The sequence below is a fragment of the Zingiber officinale genome, chromosome 9B, assembly GCF_018446385.1.
Source record: "Zingiber officinale cultivar Zhangliang chromosome 9B, Zo_v1.1, whole genome shotgun sequence".
Taxonomy (NCBI): domain Eukaryota; kingdom Viridiplantae; phylum Streptophyta; class Magnoliopsida; order Zingiberales; family Zingiberaceae; genus Zingiber; species Zingiber officinale.
The window spans coordinates 63,309,008-63,324,812 of NC_056003.1; the positions used below are offsets into that span (position 1 = coordinate 63,309,008).

At 35.8% G+C, this 15,805-nt stretch overlaps 1 protein-coding gene and 1 long non-coding RNA gene across 5 annotated transcripts; both read left to right on the forward strand.

Annotated features, from left to right (window-relative positions):
• Window positions 1–550: 550 nt before the first annotated feature.
• On the forward strand, window positions 551–4,430 carry LOC122024326 (actin). 3 transcript variants are annotated; one of them, XM_042582937.1, is made up of 6 exons: window positions 556–754; window positions 883–935; window positions 2,800–2,870; window positions 2,956–3,349; window positions 3,435–4,048; window positions 4,176–4,430. In XM_042582937.1, exons 3-6 carry the CDS (start codon window positions 2,811–2,813, stop codon window positions 4,239–4,241), a joined length of 1,134 nt encoding a protein of 377 aa, XP_042438871.1. In that variant the 5' UTR covers window positions 556–754; window positions 883–935; window positions 2,800–2,810; the 3' UTR covers window positions 4,242–4,430. The 3 variants fall into 3 exon arrangements, with proteins under 3 accessions (XP_042438870.1, XP_042438871.1, XP_042438872.1); XM_042582936.1 differs by lacking the exon at window positions 883–935 and having other exon boundaries at window positions 551–754; XM_042582938.1 differs by lacking the exon at window positions 883–935 and having other exon boundaries at window positions 661–754; window positions 2,787–2,870.
• Window positions 4,431–7,588: 3,158 nt separating this feature from the next.
• LOC122024144 lies at window positions 7,589–9,042 on the forward strand. Of its 2 annotated transcripts, XR_006123348.1 has the most exons (3): window positions 7,589–8,110; window positions 8,327–8,635; window positions 8,800–9,042. It is a non-coding gene; the product is annotated as an uncharacterized LOC122024144 (long non-coding RNA). The 2 variants fall into 2 exon arrangements; XR_006123347.1 differs by lacking the exon at window positions 8,327–8,635.
• The last annotated feature ends 6,763 nt before the right edge of the window (window positions 9,043–15,805 follow it).

Sequence of the window (15,805 nt, forward strand, 5' to 3'; positions counted from 1 at the left end):
ACTCTAGTGCTAGTGCTGCAAGGATGCTTGGAACCTAGTCAGAATTGGTGTTTGTTCTTTATCTTGAACATTTAATATCGCCTTTGAATCATCAATAATGACTATGCCCTTCTAATTGTAGATGAGGGCTTAAGCAATATCCTCACAGCTAGTAGCATATAGGTGTATAAATCGCATGTTACAGGTAGTGCACTATCTCCATTTGAGATGGCTGATTTGGCAAAGGGCTGATTAAAGTAGCCAACATTCCAACTAAGAACATCTTCTTCTTATTGAATTTAGTTGGATGATAAAATATAAAATAAAAATAAATAAATTAAGAGGCCAGCTTTGCCAGCTAATAGCAAGCAATGGAGAGGCTGGCACAATGGCACGGTCGGATGGGCGCATGCACGACTCTTGGCCCGCTTCCAACGCGCAGCCTGTACGTTATACTCATCTGGACCCATTGGACGACTATCCTCTCTTCCTCATGTCTTCTTCATCCTCCCAACTCCCTGCGCAACTCGAACGCACACTTCAAAAGTATCTTTAAAAACTGTTAATTAATACTTTTAAGAATTATTCCTGTCTGTCGATCGCAGTGACAGATACCACACATTTTTCGTGGCAGAAGGAAACTTAGCAACATCGTCTCCTTCTCGACTCATCCTATTTAAAGCCCCTCCGTTTCCTCTCCCATCGTCTCTTCTCACTTTCATTCATCGATTTCTCGCCGGAGGAAAGGAAGCAACAGGAGGGATCCAATACTGTGGTTAGTCCATCCATTTTACTTTTCTTTCTTTAGATTTATTCGATTTTGTATGATGTTATCGATTAGGGTGGGTCGTCTCTTTAGGTTTCTCACTTTTCTTTTGGATCTGGCATGTGTTTTGGTGGCAGAATCAACAAGGGTGTAGTAGCGGATCTTGCTAACCAAACGTAAACTATTCTATGTATGTTTCTGATGAGGAAATAATTTATTCCTCCTGAACATTGTTTTCTTGCGGATTTAGTCATTTTAAATGTCAGTGTTAACAGGAAAAAAATTTCTTCTTCATCTGCTGTTAATGTACTTCCGCGACCAGTTCAATGGTTTTTGTTTCTTTAGAAACCTTCATAAAGGCTACTGATAGCACTGCCGTTTGGTAGAGTCTCATTGCAATGGAAAATACATGTATAAAATTGAAATGCCAAGTAATCTAATTCTTGATGCTTAAGCCCTCAGGAAAATTCTTAATTTTGATATTTTATATATTTTTTTAAATTCATTACTTTAATCCTCTGTGGTCCACCCTTTAAGTCTGAGAGCACGAAGCATAAACACAACCATGAGTCTTATTCCAAATTCTTTGTATATTTCTAGAATGATCTGTCACTTTTAAAGGTGACTTTGTGTGCACTATGACAGTTCATATTGTATCTCGTTAATTATTTCATAAATGGATCGTGTCATTTGGATCAACAATAAAATATACAAGATAATGTAACGTAATTACATATTTTTATTAAAAAATAATTTTATAAGGTGTAAAATTAAATAAACTAAAATATATCGTATACAAGTTATTAATATCATTAAAATGAATTATCTTCTTAAATGATATTCAGTTTGTATTAACTCATTTATATACTCGGGTCTCTTTGTCAATTGTGTCCCAAGTTATCTTTGGTGATGTCTTATATGGTCAATTATTAATATCATCTAGATTGCCCTAGTTGGATTGATTTGGATCGATATCAGAAAAGGTTGATCTCATATTTCCAAGAAATCAGTCATTTCATTTAGATCAATGGAGAAATTTAAAGAAAATAGAAAAAAGAAAACTAGAAGTGAGTTAACATTACTAGAAAATAGATTGACGTGATTCAAAACTCACCATGAATTAAAATAATGAAACAGGTTGAAAATTTTGTTGAGCAAAATCGATGATGACAAACTTGACCAATCTAGACAACATTTTCCCAACATGAGATTGAATACTAGTGACGACAACATATATGAGAGGGAAATGGTTTTTCTCATGAATCCTATCTTAAATTCTTTACCTCCTCTCACTTCCTATGATTTGTTGCATGATTAATAGTATAACCTTATTTTTGCGTGTGATTTACTAGTTGGTAGGTCAAAGGACTTGTCAATTCTACTTAATTAATGTTGATAAGGTCAAAATGGCTATTTAGCTAAACCCAAAAAGTGAAATATTGATAAATTAATAATTCAAAAGATATCATTTTAGTTTAGTACAATCTTATTTGTTACTTTAAAATTATTATTTTATTACATAATAATAATAATTAATAATATATTATTAACCTACTAATAACTGTATTATGAAATCAATCTTATTAATTAATTCCTTTATTTACTATTTATGATGGACATAATATGTGTTGTTAATATGAATAAACAACATTTGTCATCTTTTATATCAAATTATTTATTTTTAAAATGATTCTGATTTCACTGCGTTCCTGTCAATATAATATAGACAATACTTTAATTTTTTGGCCATTCAATTTCGAAACCACACCTTTGATAACCATGCCTATTAATGTCTTTTATTTAAGCATTGTGTCTAAGCTAGCTTGTTGCATAGTAATGTACTTTTTTGAAGCTTTCAGAAGAAATTATATTGAGATTCTCATTGCACAATGACTAAAGAATTCTTAAAATCTTGCTTTTAATTTTCTATGGGAATTAATCATTAATGTATTGGATGAATAGTATGTACACCTATAGAATCTTATAGTATTAGTTGTTTGAAAGGGTATTATTTTAGTTTGAAAATGTGCAAACTTGTAAGATTGATTTCACAGATATTGAGGAAATGGCCGACGGTGAGGATATTCAACCTCTTGTATGTGACAATGGTACCGGAATGGTCAAGGTTAGCGTTGTCTCTTGTCAAGTCCTAATTAATTGATTATCTTTTGCACTAAATGATTTAGTATGAAACATATGATTTTCTACAGGCTGGTTTTGCTGGAGATGATGCACCTAGGGCTGTATTCCCTAGCATTGTTGGGCGACCTCGCCACACAGGTGTCATGGTTGGGATGGGCCAAAAAGATGCCTATGTTGGTGATGAGGCTCAATCCAAGAGAGGAATTTTAACATTGAAGTATCCTATTGAGCATGGCATTGTAAATAATTGGGATGATATGGAGAAGATCTGGCATCACACTTTCTATAATGAGCTTCGTGTTGCTCCTGAGGAACATCCTATCCTGCTCACTGAAGCCCCTCTGAACCCCAAGGCCAATAGAGAGAAGATGACTCAAATTATGTTTGAAACCTTTAATGTTCCTGCAATGTATGTTGCAATTCAAGCTGTCCTATCCCTTTATGCTAGTGGTCGTACAACTGGTATGTTTTTTAATTTAGACAATGTATTATGCCCCACTAATTCTACTACTGTAGCTAGTTGATTTTTGGGTACCCTTGTCGATAGGAATTGTGCTTGATTCTGGTGATGGTGTGAGCCATACTGTCCCAATCTATGAAGGATACGCACTCCCTCATGCTATTCTTCGTCTGGACCTTGCTGGTCGTGATCTTACAGATTCCTTGATGAAAATCCTTACTGAGAGAGGTTATTCCTTCACTACCACTGCGGAGCGAGAAATTGTTAGGGATATCAAAGAGAAGCTTGCCTATGTTGCCTTAGATTTTGAGCAAGAGCTAGAGACTGCTAAGACTAGTTCATCTGTTGAGAAGAGTTATGAGCTGCCAGATGGGCAAGTGATCACAATTGGAGCTGAGAGATTTAGGTGCCCAGAGGTTCTTTTCCAGCCATCTATGATTGGTATGGAAAGTGCTGGTATTCATGAGACCACTTACAATTCCATCATGAAGTGTGATGTAGATATTAGGAAGGACTTGTATGGAAACATCGTTCTCAGTGGTGGCACTACTATGTTCCCTGGAATTGCTGACCGCATGAGCAAGGAGATCACCGCCCTAGCTCCTAGCAGCATGAAGATAAAGGTCGTTGCCCCTCCTGAGCGGAAGTACAGTGTGTGGATTGGAGGCTCCATCCTTGCTTCACTCAGCACTTTCCAACAGGTAATGAAGATGCTATGTTTCATGGCTCTCCCTCTCATGCATATCGAGAAGATTTAAGATTTATCTTTACTAATCTATCCAAGATATTTTTGTTTGTAATTATAATGTTTTCCTTTGATAATTACAGATGTGGATTTCTAAAGCTGAATATGAAGAATCTGGCCCCTCCATTGTCCACAGGAAGTGCTTCTGAGTTAAGTTTCATTTGCATATTGTTGTGAAGTTTTGATGTGATTTTGTTGTGAGTATTTTGAGTTTGCTGGAGCGATACAATGGACTATTGGGGAATTATTACTAATGAATATCATTTTACAGTGTTTTGTATCAGTAATGAATGTATTGTAGTGTAGATAATAATAACATTTTCTTAGAGTTTGGTCAACTATTTGTTCAGATCATCTTTTGGCTGTCTAGGCACCTGAGCAACTCCGGATGCCAAGACCGCGAGGGTGCTTGCCCGGGCTAGGCCTCGCCCAGGCTACTGTTCGACGAAGGCTTCTCGGGCGCCCAAAGCACCTCCAGGCGCCCAGACCACCATTTTGCAATTTTATTTTTCCTACAAAACAAGATTAGTGCAGATAATAAATAATAAACAAAGTATGAATTTGATAGCCTTCGGACTATCCAGTCCTGACTTTAAGTTTCGTTGAAATTTTAAGTCGGACCGATGCCTACTATTCCCTCTTCGGGGAATGTGTCCTCACCTACTTCTCTCAGGAGTATTTACCTTTTGCCAGATTGATTCTCCAGACCGTCTAGACTTTTGTTCAGCATCCGAGACTTCAAGACTTCATATTGAACGTCCAATCCATGACTCGTCCAGTCTTCCACCTAGTATCCGCGACCCTTAGGATTTTTACCTAGAGTCCTTGATTCAAGGATTTTGCTCAAAGTCCTCAACCCGTCAAAACTTTATCCAGTCCCCCAGACTAGGATTTCGTTGTCTACCTACAACTAGGACTTTCCATCTACCTAGTCTCAACTAGGACTTTGCCTTTGCCTTTGCCTAAGATCACTTAGGACTTTTCCTATAAACTCAATCAAACTTATTAGATCACAAGATATGTTAACTTTGAATCCCTTTGTTATAATCAAAACTTAGATTTGATCGTCTGGTGCTCCCTGCACCAATAATCTCCACTTTTTTTTATTATGACAACCTGATTCAAAGTTAAGTAAAGTATAACAAAAATTAATGTAATATAAGGAATTTGAGCATTAACATAAGTAAAACAATTTGACAAATTAAAAAAAAAAAAAAAATGCTCCCTTATGTTTTGACTTAAGCTAACTTTAATACTTCTCTCCCCTTAGTATATATCAAAAATAGTATTAAGTAGAGAGAGAAAAAGTTGTTAAAAAATTTTAATTTTGAGATGCTAACTTTTAATATTTTTCGCTTAAGCTCCACCTGAACTCTCACTTAACTTTCTCTTTAAAAAAATGTTTACCTTTAAAAGAGATTTTTTTTAAAATAAAAACTTAACTAAATACTTAGTTTTGAAAATGATTTCTTTGAAAGTTACTTAGCTAACACTTAGCTTATAAAAAATAATTATTAAAAAAAAAAAAAATTTTGAAGAAGTAAATTATTTTCTGAAAAATACTTAATTTCTTTTTGAAAAATACTTTAACTAAGAAAACTAAACTTAAAAAAATTTAACTTGAGATTTTAAAAAAATTAACTTAAAAAATATTTAACTTTAAAAATTTGAAAAATACTTTAACGTTAGAAAACATTTAACCTTTTTTTTAAATTTTTTTTACATATATAAAAAGATATTTGAAATTATTTTTTTTAAATATTTCAGCTTGCTTTTTTTTAAAAAAAAATAAATATTTAAAATTACTTTTCAAAAATAGTTAAGCTTAAAAAAAAAATCTTAATTCCCTTTTTGAAAAACTCTTTAACTTTTGAAAATAAAAATAAAAATATTTAACTTAACTCTTTTTTTTCTCCCCTTGATTAATGCCCAAAAAAATTTAAGTAAATTATTTAAGTTTGAGGATCCTAGATTCTATGCCTGAGGAAAAAATAGGATTAAGAATATATTTAAAATAATCATTTATTTTTCTAATTTTCCATCCCACGATTTCTAAGTTATTAAACATGTTAAACTTATGAATTTGTGTGAGATGGAATTAATATTAATTTTGAAGTTGATTTTAAGTTTGAGAATATCATTTCTAAATTTGAAAAAAATATTTAAGAAAAAAAATTAATTTTGATCTTTAAAATATTTAAGTTTGAATTTTGAAAAAATTAAGTTTGAATAATTAATTTTAAATTTTGAAAATATAAGTTTGAATAATTAAATTTGAATTTTAAAAATATAAATTTGAATAACTAAATTTAAAAATTAATTGAAAATGAGTAAAATATTAAAAATTAATTATGATTTAAAAATTAATTAATATTTAAAAATAAGTAAGATTTTTAAATTAATTATAATTTAAAAATTAATTAACATTTGAGTTTGTAAGATTAAATTAGGTTTAAGTTTGGTTAAGTTGGATTAAATTTAAGTTTAATTAGGTTTGATTAACTAATTTTAAACTTAAATTCATCTCACTCATTTTCTAAATTATCAATCAGGGAATTTTATATATTTGATGAGATGGTTACTTTTATCTTCAATTTAGATAAAATTTTAAGGATGGATCTACATTTGAGTTAGATTAAGATTTAATAATTTTAAACTTAAATTCATCTCACTCCTTTTCTAGATTATCAATCAGGGAACTTTATATATTTTATGAGATAGTTACTTTTATCTTAGATAAAATTTTAAGAATTGATTTACATTTGAGTTAGACTAAGATTTAACAATCAGTCAATTAAATATTCATTTCAATAATTAACTTCTAGTTTGTGTCAAAATACTAGGCTTTCTTGATTAATGGAGCAATAGTCACTTTTAAACAAAGTCTTTTAAAAAAATTGAATATTTAATTTTTTTTAAAAAAAAATCCTTAGTCTAACTAATCAATTGTCGATCGTACCTAAGTCCTTAAATATAACTTAAGTACCCAGGTATCCACGGTTCGAACTCCAATTATAATATATTTGTAGGATTTTTTCCTCCAAATGGGTGGCGTAACCAAAGGATGTTGGACTTCTAGATTTGCTGTCACGTACGCTTTCTGATTTATCATGGTGATCGGTGGAAAACTTCTATAGGGCCGGGTCGATCATTTCAAAGATAATCAATGAAATTAACTGGGATTATCATTTTCTTTAAAAATATAATTTTCTATAGTACATGATGAATGACGCATGATTAAAATACGTTATTATTAATAATTTTATGACGTGTCCAATTAAATAGTTATGGATAGTATTATATTTTTATAAACTACGACGTCCAGAAAAGTGCACTGTCAATTAACTTTTCTACCGCTTACAAATTACGCTGTTAAAATTTAAAATTTTAACAGTGTGTTTGTACGCTATTAAAAGTATAAAATTAAATATCAATAGCCCACTTTACTTGCGCTGTTAAAAGTAAAAATTTTAGGGCTTTTTAAGCCAATGTATCACACCTCGCCAAATTAGTCTGTGACTTCACCTTCCTCTTTGCCATTCGCGACTGCCCCAAACCCTTCGCGCTCCACCAAGCTTCCTCTCTGCTGCTGCCCTTCGCCTCCCTTTCCCTTTTGCTGAACAAAATGCTTCCGCCACTATCTACAGTCTCCTCTCCGTTAACGAGTATCGGCTTATCGTCAGGTCCAAACGGACACTCGTCACTGCCCTCCTAGTCTCTTCTACGAACCCCTCTCTGTCAAAATCCTCTACCCTCTCTGCCGAATCCCTCCACCGACTCCCTCTCTGCTGAACATCTCCAGCCAACCCATCTTCGCCGACTCCCTCTCCGGTAAACATCTTTGGCCAACCTATCTTCGCCGACTCCTCTCCGCTAAGCATCTTCGTCCAACTCCTCTCTGCTAAACCTCTCCGCCAAATCCCTCTTCCGCTGAACATCTCCGCCGAAGCAGCTTGTCTCTTTCTACCTCGTGATCGCCGACGGCCAAACCATCGATGCTGTTGCATAATTTCTTGAGGTTTTACCTTATTGTCTTCTCGCTCTTGATTGTTCGTGCATGTTAGTTATCCAAGAGAGATGATTCCTTGTAATTGAATGTATTTGTATCCCTTTTCCCTTTAATTACATTGAACTACAATTGCCGTGAATTGCTATTTGAGTAAGGCTGATTCTGAGTATTAGGGTTCTTATGCGATACTATAATAGTAAGTCTAATTATGGATATATTTTATAGGTTATAGGTTGTTAGCTTGATGAGGCTGTATAACTCCTCTATGTCAGCAATGAAAGTGGTGTGGTGGAGTCATCTTTCTTGCATTGATGGATTAATGGAATTACTAGGTGGTCTTCAACTAAACTTGTGAAATTAGAGTATGTTTTTGTCAAATATAGTTTGTGATGACTTTTTGTTTGAAATTTTTGTTTCTTTAGCGAGTAAAATATTTTTACCAGTAGTATTTCAGTGTTAGGTGCCCTTGAAGATGAAGTGCGAACAACTTTGCCTATCATAAGATACCCTTTATGAAGATCCTGCTTTTTTCGAGTCTGGTTCTCTTTATATCGCATTCATTTTGCAAAATTGGTGCACTTATATTAACTTAATTTGCATAATTTTATCTATTGTTGTGTGCTAATACATTTTCAAAATTCAATTATTTGATGGTTCCTTTATTGGCATTGAATTTTATTTAATACCAAACACCACAGGTCTCAACCAAGTTCAGATGTTTCCTTTGGCATATCAAGACCTTTTACTATTTGGGAATCAAGCAAGAGCATTGTGTCAACATCAAATGGCACCCATGGCAATCTTGCTTCATTATATACTCCACCTTTTGCCTTGATGTTCCAAGAGCACTTTGACCATGTGTAATGATTATGCAAACATCTCTTGTTGTTGTAGTTACACAATTCACCTTTTGATAAATGAATTTGTAGAAGATTGATTCACTATCACCTTTTCTATACTCATCAAAATCCTTACGTAGAGTTCAATGACTACAGGAGATCCATATTGGCTCCTAATAGTTAGGTCTCCTTGGTTGTTGTATTTGTTTTGTTCACCAAATACTTCTACTTATATACATTTTGCTATCTTATGTTGAAAATATTGATTTTTTTTTTTTGGAAATTTGGTGATTTTGCTTGTGTTATTATGCTCATTCATTTGTGTAGGCAAAGGTTGAGGCATCTCTTCGTGGTAAGTGGTTGCTAGTCAATCTAAGAATTTAGCTCACGTAGATGGACTTGAACTACTGTTCTTTGTTTTCACCTTTATAAAATGGTGATTTTTGAAGTATTTCATGTTAAATCTCAACCATGATAGTGATACATGGACAAACGAAGTTGTCGCAGAAACTATTTCATTCTAATTTCATTTTCTAGCAGGTTGGTTGATTATCTGGTATTGTATATTTGTTAGCTCATATGCATTGATTTTTCTCACATTGATTTAAGATGTTGAGCACTTTTTGTGCTTATATGCATACAGTTGTATAATTTATTTTTTAAAGTTCACATTGTTTTTGCAATTTTAGGTATACAATGATACTATTGAAGGGAAGGTGTGTGTTTCTCCAGCAATTTCCTTGTCATCTCTATGGCTTATATTCTTCTCTAACTTATGTTTCGACTACAAGATCAGATTGAGCAAACATCATCTTATTTCGATTTCTTTAAAATTGAGAAAAACAATTAGAGTTTTTAGATTAGAAAAGTTTCAAGTAGTTTTCTTTCTTGTTATGATAGGGTAGATACACAACAAACAACTATTTTTATTATTTTTTAATCATTTGTCTTTTCAATACATCATTTATATTTTTCTATTTGATTCAACCAACCACATAAAAGAAATGAATTGGCATGTGTTTAAAAAATCAAAAAAAGAAAAAAAAAAACGCAGCAAAGGACCTATTGATGGAATTCAAGTGATATCGTGCGTATTCTTTTTAAAATCATAGTTTATTTTTATAAAATATATTTATACATTTCAATTTTTTTATCCTATTTTGTAGGAAAATATAGTTAAGAGGTATCACATTCCTATTGATGGATCTTGTTGGAAAGTTTGGATTTATAATTTTGTGGAGAAGGTGGGATTAATTTGACCAAATGAAAAAAATACTTCTTCTTGAAGATGCCATAGGAAGGATAGTTACATTTTTTTATTTGAGTTTATAGTTTTGTGCGATGGATATAGATTCTACTAAATATATATTTTTTAGGGAAAAAACATGTTAATAAATGAATTTCTTATTACCAATTTGAATTATTACTAAGTGAAATTATTTTTTTTGGTATTATAATTGTATGTGACATTATAATTATATGGTGCTGAAATTGTTTGAGTTTAAATTTTATATTTGTGGTGTTGATAATTGTGTGGTTAACATCACACCCTAATTATATCGCTCAATGTATACTGCGAATGCTTTTAACCATAGTGTGCATCATGCGCTACAAATACTTTTAACTACAGCACATGGTGATGCTGTGATTGCTCTTAACAATAGCATGCGGTGCATGCTGCGATTGCTCTTAACCGTAGCGTGCGGCGTGCTGTGATTACTCTTAACCACAGCGCACAACATGCGCTTTGAATGCTCTTAATTGTAGCACTTAGCGCGTGCTGCGAATGCTCTTAACTGTAGCGCGCGACATGCGCTGTCGATGTCTTATGACTTTTAACAACTTGTACTTGTGCAACATGCGATGTGCATCGTGAATAGAATAATTGTGCACTACGAAAAGTGATATTTGTTGTAGTGAGCTTATCTACCCTAATCTAAGCATGAATAAGAAAAAGTAGTAAATCAAGCATCAATCAGGTTTGTTTAATGAAAATGATCTTTCTATTGGCTCCCCTTGGATCATAGCCTTGATAAGGTCCATCCAGATAGTGGATTTGATCCTTGGGGATTTAATATTGATTAAGTCTAACTTGATTAATCAGGTTATATAAGTACCTTGGGATAATTTTGATGTGGTCAACCAAATTCAATTAGGTTTTGTTGTCTTTGATCCTTGTATCTAAGTGTGCAAGAGCTTAGGAACATAAGAAGTCGAGCAGAAGACGCAGCCAACGGGAAGATGACATAGGAAGGGAGTCGACGGGCTCGGTGCATTCGAAGGACGAGGTGCTGCGGAAGAGTACATCGGTGGACGAGAAGGACGTATGTGACGTCCGAGGGACGAGAAGTAAAGAAGGAAGTCTGCTCGATGAGAAGGTCAGAGTTGGGTTCAGGTAAGCTCAACTCCGGGTAGCTGGAGCATCACCCACGCAAGAAGAGATCAGCGTATGGGAGCTAATCTGCCTTCTGCCTTGTGGAAGGCACCTTCCATGGCTTGGAAGGTGCCTTCGATGAACAGTGCGAAGGCACCTTCCATCCCTTGAAGGCACCTTCGATGAACAGTGTTAGGACCAAAAGTAGCTAGAGGGGGGGTGAATAGCTCGTCGCGTTCACTCGGTGCGCTTCGTTGCTTGGCGTTGCTTGTTTCTTCTTGGATGTGCAGCGGAAAATACAGAAACAAACATAAAACGCTAACACTAGGATTTTACTTGGTATCCACCTCACAAGAGGTGACTAATCCAAGGATCCACACCAACGCACACACCCTCCACTAAATAAAACCTCCTTTGTGGTAACTACCAAGGGCGGAGAAGCCCTACAAGACTCAATACAAGAAGAAAGGGAAGGAGTACAAGAAATAGAAGCTTACAAGCTTTACAATGAGTACAAACCCTAACCCTAGCTTCTCTTCTTGGCTTTGATCCGCCTCTTGACTTGGAGAGCTTCCAAGATCCTTCAAGAACTGGCGATCTGAGCTTTGTGAGTGCTGTGAAGGAGCTGGCGAGAATCTGAGAAGTTGTCGTTAAAGTTCTGCCGAAGACCACGCTCGCCTGCGGCTTTAAACCCGACGCAACGGTCGGATCCCGATCGATTCGAATGTTCCGAATCGATCGGGGAGGCTTTGGATCGATCCACGGATCGATCCAGAGCGCCTCTCGAAAGCGCTGGATCGATCCACGGATCGATCCAGCGCTTATCGCGCGAAGCAGCAAGTGATCCGTCGATCGAGCTCCTGATCGATCCACGGATCGATCCGAGTTCCGATCGACTGGAAGAATCGGATCGATCCACCGATCGATCCACATCGATCGATTGATCGATCGACCCACCTTGTTTGCCCAATAAAGTCCAAGGTCTCCAATTCCAACATCCGGTTAACCTTGACATGTTGGTACATCATGCCTCGCATCCGGCCACCCTTGACCTGCTAGGACTCCCTCACCAAGTGTCCGGTCAACCTTGACCCACTTGGACTTACCGTCTCGTGCCAAGTATCCGGTCACTCCATTGACCCACTTGGACTTCCACTAGATGTCCGGTCAACCTTGACCCATCTGGATTTCCTTGGCCAAGTATCCGGTCAATCCTTTGACCTACTTGGACTTCCCAACACCGATGTCCGATCATCCTCGATCCATCTGGATTTCCTCCTGCCAAGTATCCAACAATCCTTTGACCTACTTGGACTTCCCAACACCGGATGTCCGATCATCCTTGATCCATCCGATTTCCTTGCCTGGCATCCACCAACTTTCGACCTACTTGACTTCCCAACACCAGATGTCCGATCATCCTTGATCCATCTGGATTTCCTTCCTTGCCTGACTTCACTCACCAGGACTTTCACCTAGCTTCACTCACTAGGACTTTCACCTGGCTTCACTCACCAGGACTTTCACTTGGCTTCACTCACCAGGATTTTCACCTGGCTTCACTCACCAGGATTTCCTTCTGCCTAGCTTCACTCACTAGGACTTTCACCTGGCTTCACTCACCAGGATTTCCTTCTGCCTAGCTTCACTCACTAGGACTTCCATCTGCCTAACTTGCCAGTTAGGACTTCCCAGTCAAGTATCCAGTCAACCTTGACCTACTTGACTCTTCTTCAATCAATATCTTATTGTCAAACATCTAAACCCAAACCAAGACTCAGCTTGGTTAACCAGGTCAACCTTGACCTGAGGGATTTTGCACCAACAATCTCCCCCTTTTTGATGTTTGACAATACCACAATAACACTTACAATCCCACATGTAAGTTAGGCTAATCCTATAGCCTCCTTCTTCATGCCACTAGGTAATGAACCCATAAATTAAGCTTTCCATTCTCCCCCTAAGAGGGCAAACTCCTCCCTCTAGGTAAGGAAAACCTAACTTACTTCCTTTCATTCTCCCCCTATTGGCACACATCAACCCCCTAAAAAAAACATCAACCCGTCTTTGGACACACATCAACCTATGCTCCAATTTTGGGCACACTTCAACAACTCCATTTGTTGAAGACTCTCCCCCTGAAGAGTTGCTCATCGTGATCACAATTTCACTCATTGTGATCAACTCAATATTGAAGGTCTCATACCCTTCATTATCTTTAACTTCTCCCTCAATGTTGACAAATACCCAACCTTGAGCATTTTCAACCACTTGAGTTGCCACTTGAAATGATGAGGATATCCACTCCCCATTTATCCCCATTTCAAGTTTAAATGCTCAACCTTGAGCAAGTTCGCAACAGAAGGTTAACCACCTTCCAAGGTTCATGAAAAATAATTTTCATGTCTTTAAAGAGTCCCTCCCCCTAAAGACATGGTGGTAACTTCTGTCATTGCACCAACAACGACTTGGAATCCCTAAACCTTTAGGAAACCCAGATTTAGAAGTTTTGAGGTTCAAATGTTCAAAATTTGAAACAAACCTCAACCTAAACTTCAACTTAGCCTTCCTTAACCAATCCATCCTTGTTTTCACATGAAAACACCCTTCTTATGTATACAAATGTATATTTAGGGGTTTGGAATGGTTACCTAGACTAAAATAGGTTCAAAGTGCTGAAATCAGGCTTTCCCAGCCAAAATCAGCAACTTGGATCGATTGGAGTTGGGTTCCAATCGATTGAACCTGGCTGAATCGATCCACTGATCGATTCAGGACGTGTGGATCGATCGGCTGATCGATCCAGCGAGCTACTGCTCGCGGGAAATGCCTTCTGAATCGATCCACTGATCGATTCAGACTGCCTAGATCGATCGTCTGATCGATCCAGCGAGCTACTGCTCGCGAGAATTGCCTTCTGAATCGATCCATGGATCGATTCAGGCACTCCAATCGATCCATGGATCGATCGGAGCTCTGATAGTTGCTGAAATTCCATTTCAGTCAACTTCAGAAACCCCTAGAAAATTCTACAAAAATCCAAAAATTATGAAATTTCGTGTAGACATTATTTAGGGCATATATTATCATGGAAAAATAGTTTTCTATGAAAATACATCATATTTTCAAAGATTGACAAAAACTTGAAAACTTGCAAAAGCTTTAGTGTTTTCTTCAAGTTTGTGTCTAACTATTCAATGGTGATTACTATCAAAAGATAGCCTTCACCAAGGTTTTCCAAAATCATTTTGAAAACATTTTAAAAACCAATATCCCACCATATTCCTTGGGCTTAATGCACATGACTTGTACATTAGCTTTCCCAATGATGGGAAAACACATAACTATGTGTTTTGATGAACCTAAAACTCAAAAGAATGCACTAAATCAACATTTTGAGTTTTGTTCATCTTCCTAACATCTCACTTGTATCTAATGTGCACTAAAACACATACAAGTCATCTTATAGTCCTTGTGAGATGTAAGATTTTGGTTTTGCCCTATTCTAGGGATCATGCATATCTATCTAGGCATTTTAGTTATATACTAGACATCCACTAAGGATGTCTCTTGTTAATAATTGTTGTTAAATGCCTTTTGTCCTTAATTACAAGGAATTAAACTAATGCATGATAATGTTATGGCATACATCAAAATAAAATAACTTTCAAAAGAAAATGTCCTATAATTACATGATGTATGAATGTCATGACATGGTATTTTTGGATTTTTCATAATAAAACATGAACGCAAAAATAGACATGATGTCATGACACATGATGGGCAAACAATCATGGCAAGGTTTAGCATAAATAAAATATACCTAGATTAACTATCTAAGTATCCTTAAAATTTTAGCTAAACTTACAACTTAAACCTAGATTGTCCTAAAGTGCTTCAAGAAAATGCCAAAGCCTAAATTGGCATTTCTAATTCCCTTGATTAATGTATGCCAATTTAAATTAAGCATATTCCTCAAATGTTGGCATATTTCATTTTTCCACAAGAGTAGCACTTTAAAGTTAAGGCCCGGATTGCCTTAAATTTCCTAAGAACATACCAAAATCCCAACTTGGTAGCTCTTATGAATTTCCCAATATGTGCCTTTTAAGATTAAAATCAACTTTTCACCACTAGGCACATTTTACTCTTTCAAGGAGTAAATAATAGTTCCATTTCATTTTCAAAGGTTAACAAAAACCTTGAAAATGCTCCTTGAGTGTCAATTTCCTCAAAGTTGGGTTAACTACCCTTCTAATCGGAGTTGACACTCTCTAACCCATTTATGGGGTAGAGAAAATGCTCCTAGGAACCCAACACCTATTGGTGCTCCTTGGATGCTCTAGGTACTCACTAGGGATAACTTCCCTAGATACCTTCCTAATGACCTTGTTGGGCTTCTTAGAAGCCTTGGTCACATTTTCTAGGTCAACTCTAGGGATAGCCTCCCTTGTGACCTTGTTAGTGACTTTCTTAAACTTCTTAGAGGTC

Coding starts and splice junctions, on each gene's coding strand:
- LOC122024326 (XM_042582936.1), top strand. CDS start 2,811: ATGGCCGACGGTGAGGATATTCAACCTCTTGTATGTGACAATGGTACC. Junction 2,871..2,955: donor ATGGTACCGGAATGGTCAAG/GTTAGCGTTGTC, acceptor GATTTTCTACAG/GCTGGTTTTGCTGGAGATGA. Junction 3,350..3,434: donor TGCTAGTGGTCGTACAACTG/GTATGTTTTTTA, acceptor CCTTGTCGATAG/GAATTGTGCTTGATTCTGGT.